The sequence below is a fragment of the Staurois parvus genome, unplaced genomic scaffold (assembly GCF_062004578.1).
Source record: "Staurois parvus isolate SC_StPar_1 unplaced genomic scaffold, SC_StPar_1.0 ptg000236l, whole genome shotgun sequence".
In the NCBI taxonomy this organism is placed as follows: Eukaryota; Metazoa; Chordata; class Amphibia; order Anura; family Ranidae; genus Staurois; species Staurois parvus.
In genome coordinates this window covers 290,876-306,151 of record NW_028318032.1, presented here as the reverse complement: position 1 = coordinate 306,151, position 15,276 = coordinate 290,876, and the positions used below count along the sequence as shown (strand labels likewise).

General features: G+C 42.3%; 1 protein-coding gene across 2 annotated transcripts in view; it reads left to right on the top strand.

The window, feature by feature from the left end:
- The window catches only part of ZSWIM8 (zinc finger SWIM-type containing 8), a 153,982-nt gene that overhangs the window by 132,977 nt on the left and 5,729 nt on the right, over positions 1–15,276 (top strand). For both annotated transcript variants that reach the window (XM_089680183.1, XM_089680182.1), the window contains 5 exons: positions 15–488; positions 3,621–3,789; positions 6,345–6,518; positions 7,932–8,051; positions 14,854–15,032. In XM_089680183.1, the coding sequence (XP_089536309.1) occupies positions 15–488; positions 3,621–3,789; positions 6,345–6,518; positions 7,932–8,051; positions 14,854–15,032 (1,116 nt within the window). The remainder of the gene's footprint in view (positions 1–14; positions 489–3,620; positions 3,790–6,344; positions 6,519–7,931; positions 8,052–14,853; positions 15,033–15,276) is intronic.

Sequence of the window (15,276 nt, the reverse complement as noted above, 5' to 3'; positions counted from 1 at the left end):
TGTTTTCTGCCTAGGACAACCTGATGTTAGAGAAGGCATGCATGGCAGTAGAGGATGCTGCTAAGGGAGGAGGTGTTTATCCAGAGGTCTTATTTGAAGTGGCTCATCAGTGGTACTGGCTGTATGAGCAGATGGCTGGTGGGACTCCAGTTCAGCGAGAAGGCGCTACTGGCTGCAGTGCAGGAGCGGCACGTTCTGTGGTAGAAGCTGTGCGTGGACTTACAGACAACAGGATAATACCAGATACCTCCACTGTGACTGTGGCAGCAGCAGTGACTGCAGCAACTGTGGTCCCAGTGATTTCAGTTGGGTCAACAATTTACCCTCCACATACTGCAATGGCTCATCCTCACACTCAAGGACTACACCCCTATTCCACTCTGCAAACACATATACCGACAGTCTGCAATCCCCAGTACATTGGAATCCCACGGCAGCAAATCCCACAACCCACCGTCTTCCCAGTACCCGGGACATTGTACACACAGGTAATCTGATTTTAAGATGTATTGATGGTTCAGCTGCTTTCTTGTCACTGATGGTTGATTTATGTGGTAAAGTTCCTTGTGGTACCTAAATCACTATTGACAAAATACCTCATGTTCACAGATGATATTTATTTTTTGTATAATGCAAGCAGTGCAGGTACCTGAAGCTGAATTGGGATCAGTCTCTTTGTAGTCAGAGCATTCTGAACAGCAAATTTCAGAGAAAGTGAGAGGGAAGCTACACAAAGAACTGGCACATTGTGCTGCAGAGCAAGGAGCCTTTGTGATAGGAAGAGAGGAGAAAACAGATGAGCTCATCAATGCGCTACTCCTTTTACTGGCCAGTCACAAGGCAAGTCCATTAAAGCGGTCCTGTCAGATTTTAAAGGCTAAGTTCACCATCAAGTACAAATTAATAAGTGCTTATCAAGCACCGATTCCAAAAAAGGGTTTATCTCCCAATTGTACACCATACTGCACGCTATGTTTCCAACAATACCGGCCCAAGCTCGGTGGTCCAGAGATCTGGGCACCTTTCCGACAACCAATGGGAAATGGCATTGACAGTACTGTTGATCGTCTCCCTGTCTGCTACCCACAATTGTTTTATTACATAGAGTTTACCATACTCCTGAAAAAGTATTTCCAACCCTGTGGAAGTCAATAGAGTCTCAAGCCCAGGAATAGTTAAAAATGAAATTCCCTAAATGTTGGGTTAATGACTTGATCATGTCATCATGACATGATCTGAGGAAGGGGCTAGTCATTGAAACAATATCATGATGACTGGCCTCTCTCCTTTGGTTTGACAAGGTTTGAGTGCTCCCCTAGGATTCCAGTTTAATCTCACCAGCCCTTGTTCGGGCGGTCGCTCACCAGGTGTATGACATAACCGGATCTGGGACACGTGACTTCCGGTGGATGTGCCATCTCAATGATCCCATTGGCTGCCATCCACACTCCCTTCCCACTGTCCATAGGCTCCTGGGCTGAGCAGCCTACTGTTGGGTCCAGGATTATGTGTCATCCTCCAGCTTCTGGGAATATGTGTTTCTCCTCTCCACTGGCTTGGTGATGTATCAATCTGGGCACTCCTACTTGTCATGCTTTTTAACCCAACATTTAGTGAATTTTGATTTTAACTATTCCTGGGCTTGTGACTCTATTGACTTCCAATAGAAGCGCTCCTTTATTTGTTGTTTTGTGCTCATGTCTCACTGTTGGTAATATCTATTGTTGGAGATGCCCATACTGTGGTTATCTACTTATCCCCTGGAACCTCATTGCTCTTGGCATTTGCACCTTTTCTGAAAAAGTATTTGCCTGGTGATGGAGGGACTTCCCACTCTGTCCACGAGTGGATGCAGACCAGCTACACTTATACATATGATGTGGAGCTGACCTAAACTGCACAGCTATTGGCAGGGAATACTGAAAAGTATAAATAATGTCTTTCAAGTTACTTTAGCATTGGACCTGAGCATTTGTTTACTTAGCATAATAGAGGAATTTCCCTTGCCTGACGATACTTATACACCCATTGTCAGAGTGCTATTTCAAGTACGTAAATTGATTGCCCAAAAGTGGGTATTCTTACATCCCCCTACTTGCATGGAATGGAGAACTCAAATTAACACTACTTTATCTAGAGAAAAACTGGAGTACCGACGTAGGAACTACCCCACACGCTTTGATAAAATATGAGACGTGGCTCACTACACCGAGTTTAGCCTCAATGTCACTTATTTTGAACAGATTGTTGACCTCTCCCCAGATGACGTGCCCCATTTTCAGATGCTAATGTAATGCTCACCTTCTCTTGGGGTCCATCTGCCTGTAAACTAGCTGTGTTGGAGGAGCCCCCAATAAACGCAAGAGCAAGCCGGGTTGCTAGACTTATTACTTTATCGATATCAGACGGTCATGGAGAGCATTGGTTTATCCTTTATCTTAACATGATCTGTGCCTTAAGTGGATGATGGGATGACAACTGCATGATTTTGTTCATATATTTCTCATGTTGATTGAACAGATCTCTGTTCTGTACAACTTTTTTTTATGCACCAAGTGATCTACAAATAAATCTTTGGCAGTTGTAAGTTGCCATGAAGTTGTTTTGTTTGTGTGTATTTCAGATAACAAAACTCAGTAAAGAAGTAACTGAAAATAAATTATAAATGACCATATTTTTTGAATGTTAAAAAAAGAAAAGTGCATTTATTATTTTTTAACACATGAACCTACAAAGTATTGCACCCGTGATCAGGCTCCTGCACACTCTCCCTCAAGCTTTCTTCCCTTCTCTACAATAGGTACAGACTTTCAGTTAGAAAACTGGAGGAATTCAATGGACTACAAGTGCACTGATCATTGCATTTGTAGTCTGTTGAGAACTATAAGCCCATGTGCCACAGTGGCAGATGGGACTTGTAGTTTACTCATTCACAGATCTCTGTGATTGGATGATGCAGCTGTGGGGGCAGAGCCCTGCACAGCCGTCCTGATTTTAACGTGACAGTGGCTACTGAGAAAAGAAACCCCTGTCCACTGTCACAGGAGAAGGGGCAGGTACTGAAACATTTTACATGTTACACCCTATAAATACAAGTGTAACATGTTCATCTTTAAGATGAACTTGTCCTTTAACTAAGTGTGCAGGTATTGCTCTCAGTTACATTTGTTACTTTGACTATTAAAAGTTTGTTCTGCTCATGAGTGCTTATAGTATAAAAGGGAGGGGCAAGTGTTACAAAAGGTTCTAACTGTGTGAGAATGAGGTGATGCTAGACAGAGATGGGATAGGCTTCACTGATGTGGTTTAAGCCATTTAAGCAAGGTTATTTCTAGTCCAGACTTCTACTTTAAGGTTCTTTACAGTCAATTTATTGAATGTATAAATAGAATTGTGTTTATATCTAATATCATTCGTTGAAGTGAATATCTGAAACACTTGTGCAGCCAAAAATGACAGCCATCCCATATAATGACCCAAATATCCGGAAGACTCAGGTAGAAGTGTAAAGCTTCAGCTTTGGCTGACATCTCATCCTTGGTGTGTCCAGTTTGCTATTTCTAGGTATAATGCTTAGGCTGTTGTTGTATCTTTTTTGTCATTTTCTTTTCATTTTGTAGGGTGTCCACCCAGCTTTCATTGGAGCACAGTACCCGTACACAGTTACAACTCCTTCCATAGCAGCTACAGCCGTCTCCTTTCCAGGAGCACCAGTTCCCTCAATGACCCAGATTGCTGTTCACCCTTACCACACAGAGACAGGGATTTCGCTGTCTTCTAATGTAGCAAGTGAGTGAGCTTTGGTGTATACAATGACATTTATGTGTTCTAGGCTGTACATTACCATTTCACTCTCCAGTAAATGCGTGCAATTATCCTGTACACTCATTAGTGCACCTACTTCTTTCGGAGACGCAGATAATACAGTACTACATCTTTGCCTCTAGGTGTCACTGTATTCCCTTTGCACACTTGGAACAGAAAAGCTGTTGCTGTGGCAACAACAGTCCTGATCCGCTTTAGATGGCGATGCAAAGGAAAGTTCTATTTCATACTGTTTGGAAGGCAAACTCACATCTCTGACTGGGGAGGAACAGTCCCTCTTTAATTGCAAGAAAAAATGTCTGCCTTGTAGAATGCAGTTTATATTGATCTCATCAAAACAAACTTTTTTCCTTGCTCCACTCAGTTGTTTTATGTGTGTTTTTCCCTAGAAAAGATATTTTTTCTTTTGATTCCTGCTTGCTTATATCAGCTTTTATTTAATAATGTGTAGATCAATATATAAAGTATAGCATCCCAAAATGTCCAAACACCAATCTTCTTTTGTTTATCTGACTGCTCTGAACAAATGCAGGGAGCTCTGAACAAATCTGGCTACTATATGTTGTCACCAACCATTGCTTTGTGTGTGTGGGGATGGGGGGGGGGATGGGGGGTGTATGTGCGTATACTCGTATATGTGTGTACATTGGATGATTTGTGTATATAATGTTTCCACACCTGTCCATGATGACACCATGATGAAATATTCAGCTTTGACCTAATAGGCAGGAGATAAAAAGGTTAAAGTTATCATACCCTTAACCTCCAGGCATGGGGCAAGTGTCTAGTTATGGGGGGCTCAGGTAGGGATTTTACTTACTGGGATGAATAAACTATTAATGGTGGTACACCCATATTACATGTGTAGTGCTTCTGAACACACAGACTCGCGCACACAGACTCGCGCACACAGACTCGCGCACACAGACTCGCGCACACAGACTCGCGCACACAGACTCGCGCACACAGACTCGCGCACATGCACACAATCGCACACGCACACATTCGCACAATCGCACACATTCGCACAATCGCACACATTCGCACACACACAATCGCACACATTCGCACACATTCGCCCACACACACAATCGCACACATTCGCCCACACACACAATCGCACACATTCGCCCACACACACAATCGCACACATTCGCCCACACACACACTCGCACACATTCGCCCACACACACACTCGCACACATTCGCCCACACACACACTCACACCCACACACACAATCGCGCACACACACAATCGCGCACACACACTCAAACGCACACACAATCGCGCACACACACTCAAACGCACACACACAATTAAGAGTGCAGGCAGGTACACAGTGACCACCATTGTTGTTAAGAAAGAATGTACTTATGGATGACAGACCCACAAGACAACTTATTTTTCTTATTGCTGTGAATTGTTAGGCAGGTAAAGGCTAAATTGGGATGTTATCTGTTACAGTTCTAACCTTATTTTAGGGTTCCCATATTAAAAGTAGTGAAGGTTTTGGTGGCTCTTGTTGTCTTTTTAGTTAAGGCGACCCAAAGATTAGTCCTTTTTTTTTCATTCAACCAGTGAGTTCAACAAAAAATAACTGATTTGCTTCCGTCATCCACACACTCAATGTGGATGGGGGAATCCTCCCCTCGGGGAGACTTTCCCACCATCAGAACACACTGATCAGTGTTACAGGCCATAGCCTGCAGTGCTGATAGAGCGGGGAAAATCCCACAGGGCAAGTTGTACAGAAGTTGATTGATAGAGTGACTTGTGTACAACCTCACTGCCCTTACATTGATCAAAATTTGTCCAGTTCCTGCTGAATTGGCCCAATTTCGATCCATGTATGTCTGGCTTAACTTTCTGGTGATGGCAGGAGATCCTTCTTTTCATATCCATGCCTTCTGAGATAGGTGTAGTCTACCCTTTGGAACCTGTTGATTGGTTTAGCTACCATGCCAAATATTCCCTTCCCTTCTATATGATTTCCTGCTATAGGAAAATTGTCTCCTTCCCTTGTAAAAATATATTCTACAATAGTTATCTTTTTCACCTGGCCTTGTGAAGTCTACCAGATTTGTGGAGCCACCACTTGCTCAGCACTACACTGCTTTATGGAATGCTCCAGACAGGTTGGACACTCGCAGTGGCTGAGAGCTGATGCCAGCTGGGCTCTGCCCCCTCCCCAGGCCAGCCCCCCAGTGAGTTATGAAGGGGCAGAGCAGAGAGCGGTGACTGACAGTGATCACTCTCTGCTCAGTGCTAAATGAGGACTGAGCGATCAGCGATCATGTGATTGTTCAGTTCTCAAGCTTGGGGACAGCTGCAGCACCTGACTAACGCTGCAACATAGAGATGAGTATGTATGTGTTTTTTAATGCACCCTAAACTTCTCCTTTAATGGAGGACTGTGGAAAATGCCAAAAGGATGATTTGAATTTGGGACTTTGTCTGCAAACGAAGAATTGATTTCTGCCCCTAACATCTTTTAATGTCCTACCATTTCTGATTTCAGTAGGGAGTGTTCACACAGGAACCACCTTTCCCACAATCCCCGGGTCCACCATGACTACAATTAGCACCCAGCCTGCCCCAATGGTTACTGGAGGCTTCCCTACTGAGGATGAACAGCACAGTCAGCCAGTCAGTCCACAAGGATTACACTACCTCCACTCAGCATATCGTGTTGGTAAGTAAGATTTAATTTGTGGAGAGTATTTTTATCCTTTATCTACTGCATGCTTTACCAGAAAAGTTAATATGATCTATGATTATGTACAGTGTATGGGTTTACACAACTGGGCTTACAGGTACTCACCCCTATGATAACCAAACACAGGCTGTCACAGAGATCATGTGATCAAGAGCTGGTCCTCCTGGCTACCGATCATTAGTGTGAGACCTGGAGCTGTGCTGCACAACACAAACACAAGCATGCACTTATGTGGCCCTACAGAAGAAGACCCACTTCAGTGAGGCCACAAATGTGTGTACGCTTGCCATTAAGTGGCTAATGAGCAATATTGTGAAATAGCTGTGTGTTAAATAGTCTGGCAGAGCAGTTTAAAGCAAAATGCATTCCAAGTCTGGTATATTTAACTACTAGAGCCAAAATCTGTGCATAATCCATAATTGCTGCTGCGATGGTTGCTTGCTTTAGAATATAACAATCAGACACCAAACACGCCTATAATACCAGGTCAAGCAGGGTAATGAAATGCATTAACGCAATATATGCCTCTGTTTTAGATCATATTTGGTCTCTATCAAAATTGTAATGTCATTCTGAGCAATCTGATTGTAAAATCATGTCATCTGGAAATGTAGATATGGATAAAATCATTGGTATTAAGGTTGTGGTTGCTGAGCATCAGCAAAAAAAATGCTCTCCAGTCCCCTCACACCCTTTGATTGGATGCATTATCTATGTAAACACCCTTTTCAGGGACCTGAATAGATGGCTGCATTTACAGCTAAGCTGTTCTCACATACCACTGACCCCTATGAAGGAATGCTGAGTCATTTGTGAGAACCATCACATTGGTTTACCCTGCAGACAAATTACTCGGCAAAGTTTACTTAATCCTTGGTTTCCATGCAAAGTGCTCTTCAACTTATGTTTTCTATAAATATTTTCTCGCACTGTTTTCTTTTCTTGTCATTGAAGCAATATTTTAAAGTGAAAGGCAAGTCAAAACCTAACTAAGCTTACATCTACTCCCACCCCCATGTTTTGCCTAGTCTATCGACCCAGTAAAAGATTGATGCCTATAGTTACCTATTCTGAAGTCGCTCTGGTCACATGATCTGGTCCCAGCGCCAGCTTCAGGCTGACAATGGATGCCACATAGTAAGTCTATGGGTGACAGTGTCGCACAGGCTCTGCAGCCATTGGCAATCTCTCCTCTATGCTGAAGCTGGCACTGGAGAGATCATGTGATTGGACCTCCTCTATTCTACCCAGGTCTTGGAAAAAAAAGTCTTGGGTAAAGATATATTCTATCAAGCTCTTAAAAGGATTTTATTAGTTATGCTCTCACTTGTATATTTTTAACTGATATTTCAGCAGTACCTACTAACATAAATTGTGTTGTGTCTTCAGGGATGCTAGCATTAGAGATGCTGGGACGCAGAGCTCATAATGACCACCCCAATAACTTCTCCAGAAGCCCCCCATACACGGAAGATGTGAAGTGGCTGCTAAGTTTAGCTGCCAAGTTAGGTAAGGTCGTTTAATGATGTATCATGGGCTGGACCTGCTGAACGATAAACTGCCTTATTCTCTGCAGCTGAAATATTTAATCCCGTGTTGAATGCAGTAAATGCCAAGCTTCTCCGATTGCAGCAGCCACTATGCCGTAATGAGACCAAGTTTATGCATCCTCTGTTAACTGACCTTTTCAGAGAACGTTTGTGCGCGGTGGCGAGTGTTCTGCTTGTCACACTGAAATGACATTGTACGTGTTGTATGTCTTTTCTATTCATTAATGGGTTAATCAAACAATGACTTCACTAAGCTCTTTAGGTGGTATTCTATACAGCTGGAAGAAAGGAGGTCTGCCATACTAACCAATCAAATGTCACATTTTACATTTCAGCCTCTTTTAGTCACTTTTAGCTCTTAGACCTTTAAACCCCTTGTTGACCAGAGCAATTGTTTCAATATGTAATTCTTTATATAGAAGTAACTTTGCCAATTTTTATGTTTTAGTTAAAGTTCCACTTGAAGTAATGACAGACAGGCAGGAATTTTAATGCAGAGGAGACATGCTTTGTCTCTTTTGCATTAACCTCTTCGCGCCGGCCACACGGAAATGTGCGGCCTGCCTGCGACTGGGCCTTGACACCAAGCGGCCGCACATTTGTGTGCAATTAAGAAAAGCACCCTGCGCGCTCCCAGCACACATGTCCGGAACTCACGGAAAGATCCCAATCTCCTCTGTTGATCGGGACCTTTCCTGATCATGTGACCGCCGTGACAGCGAATCACGGAGGTCACATGACCCTAAAACCCCGCCCCGCCTCCCGGCTTCTGAAACCCTTAAAGGGCCGGGAGGCGCCGGCGCAAAGGGGTTAAAGTTACTTACCTGCCTGTCTGTCCCTGTACAGTGAGCCACGCATGCGCAGCTCACTGTACAAATTCAGCAATGCCAAATCTGATGGAACTGACGTCATCCCTGCCAACGACAGCAGATCGCGATCAAGACCCGGAAGTCGGCCACTCGAAGATGTCAGTGGCCAGGCGGGTAGCAGATGGATGCTGCATCTCAGGAACTGGGGTGAGTATAGTTCTGCTTTAAAATACTTAGGTAATCTATACATTACTTTATGGGGGACAAACAACGCTTTCTTTTGGCAATATTTCCTATGTAATTAGTAGACTTACAGATGAAAAAGACGCAACACTAAAATGATGATTCTGGTGCAAAGCATGTCAAAGTTGTTTGCAAATACAAAAAAAATTTATAAAATAAACAATCGGCAGAAAAATAATAGCTAAGAGAAGAAGGGTAGGAAGGTGTTAATTAGGACAGATTATTATCTATAGGTTAACAAGGTGTTTAATAATAATACTTTTAATTTAAAGAAAAAATTATCTCTACTTGTAAGACTGTCTGCATGTGTCATTTTACACTGGAGCAGCATTTTGACAGCTGATCTTGCTATGTTATACATTGCAACTCTTGGCTGTCATTTGGACAGTCACTAATTGCCAGTAATAGCAGTGAGTGGAGCAGCAGAAGGGGGAGAGGTGCAGGACATGGGAAATATACCCTAAAAATCTTCAAAATGTTTGTAGGACATATATTCTATTACAGTGAGCATCACCTCCAATTTACTTTTCCTCCATTTGTAGGGAATATCCTTTCAATGTCTCAAGTGCCATGTGAAGGAGGTGATCTGTACTGGTATGAGAGGCAACAATGGCATTTTGTACATGAGCAAACAAACAAAAGATTTCCCAGCGCATTTACCATTGAGAAAAAAATATAAATGAAAATAGCACCAAAGGTGTTCACATGTAATCAATTAACACAAGCAGCTAAACCTTACCCCTAAATAAAGGTGGCAATCCTAAAACAAAAAAAAGGTAGCGCTATCAAAATTAAATATTAACAGTGAAAAAATGAATGACCAAAAAAAAGTCTTTAAGAATTTTTCTTTTTCATCAGCAGTGAAAAATGTCCATCACCATAAAAACAATTTTGTGCAAATCCACCACCAACAGAAATGAATAAACTCACCAGAGCAAATTGCCAGTTAAATTATAAACCAGCAATTGCACTTGTTTGCTCTGGGAGCAATACTCTGCAGGCAGACTCAGCGGTGACCAGCTTTTCAAATTATTCCTCTCTCAGCTTGTTGATGTAGTATATTACAAGTCGGGGAGATTCAGATATCCAGACACTTATTTATTCTCTCTGGGAGCAATACTCTGCAGATCTATAAACTCAGCAGCAAAAACTTCCAGACCGAATTCCAAGAACTTCGTCATCCGATGCCTTCACAGAGCGGAAGGATGGTTCATCCTTCCGCTCCGTGAAGATGTCGGATGACGAAACGCGTAGGGTGGACCTACGGAGTAAAGTCATTGCGTTCTGTGTGAGGCTGGTGTCTCGGTTTTCTGTGATTTTAAACTAAATGTGTTTGTTGCTAGTGTCCGCTATGACACTGTTCCATGTGAGTGGATTATGATGAATTTTATGAATAAACGTGTTGTACGGTATCACACGATTGGTTTTTCTTTTCTGAGCCTGTGTACGAAGTTCTTGGAATTCGGTCTGGAAGTTTTAATTTCTTCACTGTTTTATTTCTTCACTGTTTTATTTATCACTGTTTGATTTGAATATTTAATTTTGATAGCTCTACCTTTTTTTTGTTTTACACTTACCATTGAGCCTGCAAAACAACCAAACTGGCCCTGTCTAACAGTTTACGTTAAAAAACAAAGGTTTTTTTTGGACATGTTTGCAAATATATGCGTAAGCCGCAGTACCCACGACCAGGGACCATTGTTATATGTATGCACATTATACAGGGGTTTTCCAACAGGGGATTGTCTGTCAAACACTCATTCCACATGAAAGCACTGTTCAAGGCAAAGCTTTAGCACACAGTTCAAAAAACATTTTTACTGTATTAGCTGTAGAATGATGTGGAATTTTTCCCAGCCATCTTCTGTAATACACACACACATCTGATAGTCGGTAAGATCGCTGCTACTTCCTTTTTTATCATAGCTGCTTCCTGGGTTGACTTTACTGCCTCCTGAGTCAGATGCCTGTTCACTGTATTGAGGGGATGCTGTTGATTGACTTTAGAATCATCTGGCTGGATGCTAAGCAGTGATGACAGAAAATCACAAAAATGAAACCTAAAGCTGAATTTCTAAGCCCAGATATGTGTGTCACCTGTCTGCATGTGCAGGTGCATAATACCAACACTGACAAGAATGACAAATCTTTGCCTTGTAAAATATAAAAGCACATATTTAGCTGTCAGCCTGAGTTTCACTTTAAGGGCTCCGGCACATGGGTGTATAGTTTGCTGTCGGCAGATCCATGATTTATACATATCTAAATGCAGCATGCTATGGCTCCATGCATGCTGCTCCTTTGTGGTCATTGGTGTTTAGCTGTGCAAACCAAAACCAGAAAATCAGCATTTGCAGTCCTGCCTTGAACTACCGGTAAATTTTATACTGTAAAAAATAAATAAACAGCACTAAATAACAAATCTTCATTTATCACATTTGTAACGGACATGTAAAATTTATTGTAACGGACATGTAAGATTTGAGTGGAAATATGGAATCAGCCATGACAGGTTGAGTAGATTAGATTATGTCAGGCCCTTTCATTGCAAAGGTGTGTGCAGGAACAGTCTGGTAATTAAGGATGTACATTGAGCCCCTGGGCAGTAGGGAAATGAGTAGAAGGTACAAACAAATGGTCTGGGGTCAGATGTGTATGTATACACAATTACTCAATAGGCCTTACAGACTCAATCATCATTTAGCATTAATTAGTCTAAAGCCAGGTTCCTGGAGGTGACACCTTTTGTGCGTCAATCAGGTTATCACCCTCTGTGAAAACCAGTGACAGCAGACAGACTGTCTGCCTTACGTGGAAAGCTCTATAAGTAATATTCATCAAAGGGGTATGTTTAATCTCTTATAAAAGATGAAATATTAGTTGGAGAGAGATGGAAATGCTTCCTTTGTGCAGGCCATTCTGTACGCTACATTTGCATATAAGAATCATATTTGGGGCTTGGGGAGAAAGCCAGGAAAATGCATGGAATGATTAGATGACGCGGGGGTGCGACAGTCGGATGGTGTTTGGTACTGTTGCGATCGGGCTGACGCGCTGGTGTCAGAAATCCAATCCCCGACTTGGTGTTCAGGCCAGTCTCGGCCCAATTGAACTTGGGCAGGTCCATACACAGTACCTCTTGTGGGCAGGTCAGGACCACCTCCCCCAGAGTCAATTGGCCAAAGACTAATGTCCCGCCCATGTCCAAATCGCAATAAATTGAACGCATGGACATTTGGACAGTGTGATCCGTACGGAGCTGGTTCAATTGACCAATGGATTACTAAGTTTCTGGCTTGCTCCAGCCGCAGGGTAAAGTGTTATTCTGTCTTTTTATTCCCTTTTATTTTATAGTAATTAGTCATTTGTGTGTCTTCTTATATCTTTTGTATTTTCTGTAACTTGTTATATTTTGTACATATTTTATGCACTGCCCACTTTGGGAAATTAAATCTTAAAATTAATTAGTGAACTTCTGTGTATTTAAGCACGTGCTCATATCTTCGGAGAGACTAGATCGGAGAGATTAGAGAGATTAGATTGTATTGTATTTTAGTGCCTTTAAAACGCTCGGTTAAGCTCATTGCCAATCTGTATGCAACTGCACTGTGAGTGGGCAGATTGCACGTAGATTGCATAGGTAACAGATCTGCCAGACGGAGATCTGTGTGTGTGGGGTGTCTCAACAGACCATTCTGCGGATAAACTGTTGGGTGGTGGCAGGCTACCTTTGTGGTGCGTCTGGTGTGGGGGTGTGTGGACAGTGGAAGGGTTATCAACACCGGGGTTCAAGCTAGGATAGCTGAAGGGACCTTTAGAAGGGTGTGTGATTACTAGGCTGGTCCTCAACTCTAATCAGGGCACCAGGTTGTATGTAAGATCGTATCTGCCAGTGTGTGGTCGACCAGCTGGATTGGAGTGGAGTCTCCATCCGGTGGTGGCCAGAGGTAGTGCGGGCTGTGAAAAGGTATCACGGCTGATCTTATATACGGTTTGAGATATTTAAGTGTAAATCCCTTTATTATCCCCTCTTTACCACCCTGTCGCGGCCGCACGCGTGCGTCATGGTTAGCTAGTCGCTGTGGGCGTGGCGTGTGCTGGACACGTGACAGGGTGATCGTTTAAGCGAATCCTTGACAACATTGGTTATATATGAAGTCCATATACACTGCAAAAGTAAAGGCCACCTTATTCCAAGTGATGACATGAATTTAGTGCACAAAAACTGAACATGTGTTTCTTCCATTCATATAAATATTCTTCTGTGTATTCCACCACCATGTGTAATCAGCGATAGAGGCCTCTTACCAAATTTGTTGACCTACCAAGTTATAAAAGGTCAGAACAGCTTTTAGCTCATACACCTTCCCACCGCTCTTCTCATACGATCTGCAGGTCAGCGCACTCTCATGCAAAAGCATGAACAATATAGACACTTCCATAGTGTAGCAAATTTTAAAAATGTCCTTTATTGTACTGAAGTATAAAATCCAGCAAGATAGAAGTAACAGATTCACTTGTAATCCAATAAACTAAAATTAGCAGGCTGATGGCTACAAAAAAAAAACGCCAGCTCCAACCGACTAGCATGTGTGATGTCTTCTCGACTTTATGGTCCAACAAATTTGGTAAGAGGCCTCTATCGCTGATTACACACGGTGGTGGAATACACAGAAGCATATTTATATGAATGGAAGAATCACATGTTCAGTTTGAGCATGAATTTTAATATGGATATTTGATATTTTATACCAGCTTTTTTCAATGTTTTCAGCACAGAGGAACCCTTGAAATAACTTTCCAATCCTAGGGAACCCCTGCTAAAAACGACTATATCTACAATTCGTGGTCAGTGGGAAGAATTACCACCTTGTGGATAGCTAAAAAGATCAGTGGTGTCAGTGATAAGTTATCTGAAAGGCAGACATTTCTCATTGCTCAAGGAACCCCTGGCAACCTCTGGAGGAACCCTGGTTGAGAAATAGGCATGTAAACTTTTGTCATGATGTGTACTGTACTGCATGAATGGACCCGACAGGCCAATGCTGCTGCTCAGAGCTGACATGTAAATCAGCAATGTGTAGGCAGCAGCACCAATGTTTACACATCATCTGAATCAACCAGGAACTGTGCAGAATGACTTCGGACATGTCATATGAATGACTCCTGCATGGGGAGATGTAAACATTAACAGTGAGTAATCGGTGGCGGCAGCAGCAAAACAGCTGCATACATGATTTTGATATTTACATCAGCAGCGGCCTATGTGGTCCATCTATTCTGTACACATGTAAATGTTTGCATAAACCTTTCATGTGTATGGACAGTTTTTAAAAACAATAAGGCCCTGTGCAATGGGCCCTATGGAAGAAAAGGCTTGCATGTACAATTGAGCGGGGGTTTTAGACATGGGATATAGTTGTATACACTTACATATTTGCTGAGTCTGAAGTGTCCATTGTGGTCAGACTGTTTTGAATATTGAATACATTGATTCAGGGTACAGCAAAAAAAAAGAAAAAGAAAAGGCAGACAGGCTCTATTTGTGTTTGTGGAAGAATGCTTTTTGTTCACTCCCTGTCATTCATCAGTGCGGGTTTAAAGATAATTGGTTGCGGCATCACAGACTTTGTCATGCAGTTCTTGATACATAGTCAACTGCTAAAGTATAAACACTATATTATTTCTATCCTGGTTTGTTTTTCCTAGGAGTGAATTATGTGCATCAGTTCTGTGTCGGGGCAGCAAAAGGCGTGCTCAGTCCATTTGTCCTTCAGGAAATCATTATGGAAGCTCTTCAGAGACTTAACCCCGCCCACATCCATAACCACCTGCGTACCCCTGCCTTCCATCAGCTGGTTCAACGTTGTCAGCAGTCCTACATGCAGGTAATAAATACTATATGCAATCAACTGTATACTGAAAAGACAATTTATGTTTCTTCCATATCTAGTGATGGGTCACCCTGGTGTAGTTAGTACATCTATTAGAATGAAGTCATCAAGCTGTACAAGTTAATTGCATGGGTTCTGAATCTTCTAATCATTTCCTGGTGAAAATGTTTAATTCACAAAAAGAGACCGCACACAGGCAGACCATTATAATTTTACACATAAATAAAGTTTTTTATTC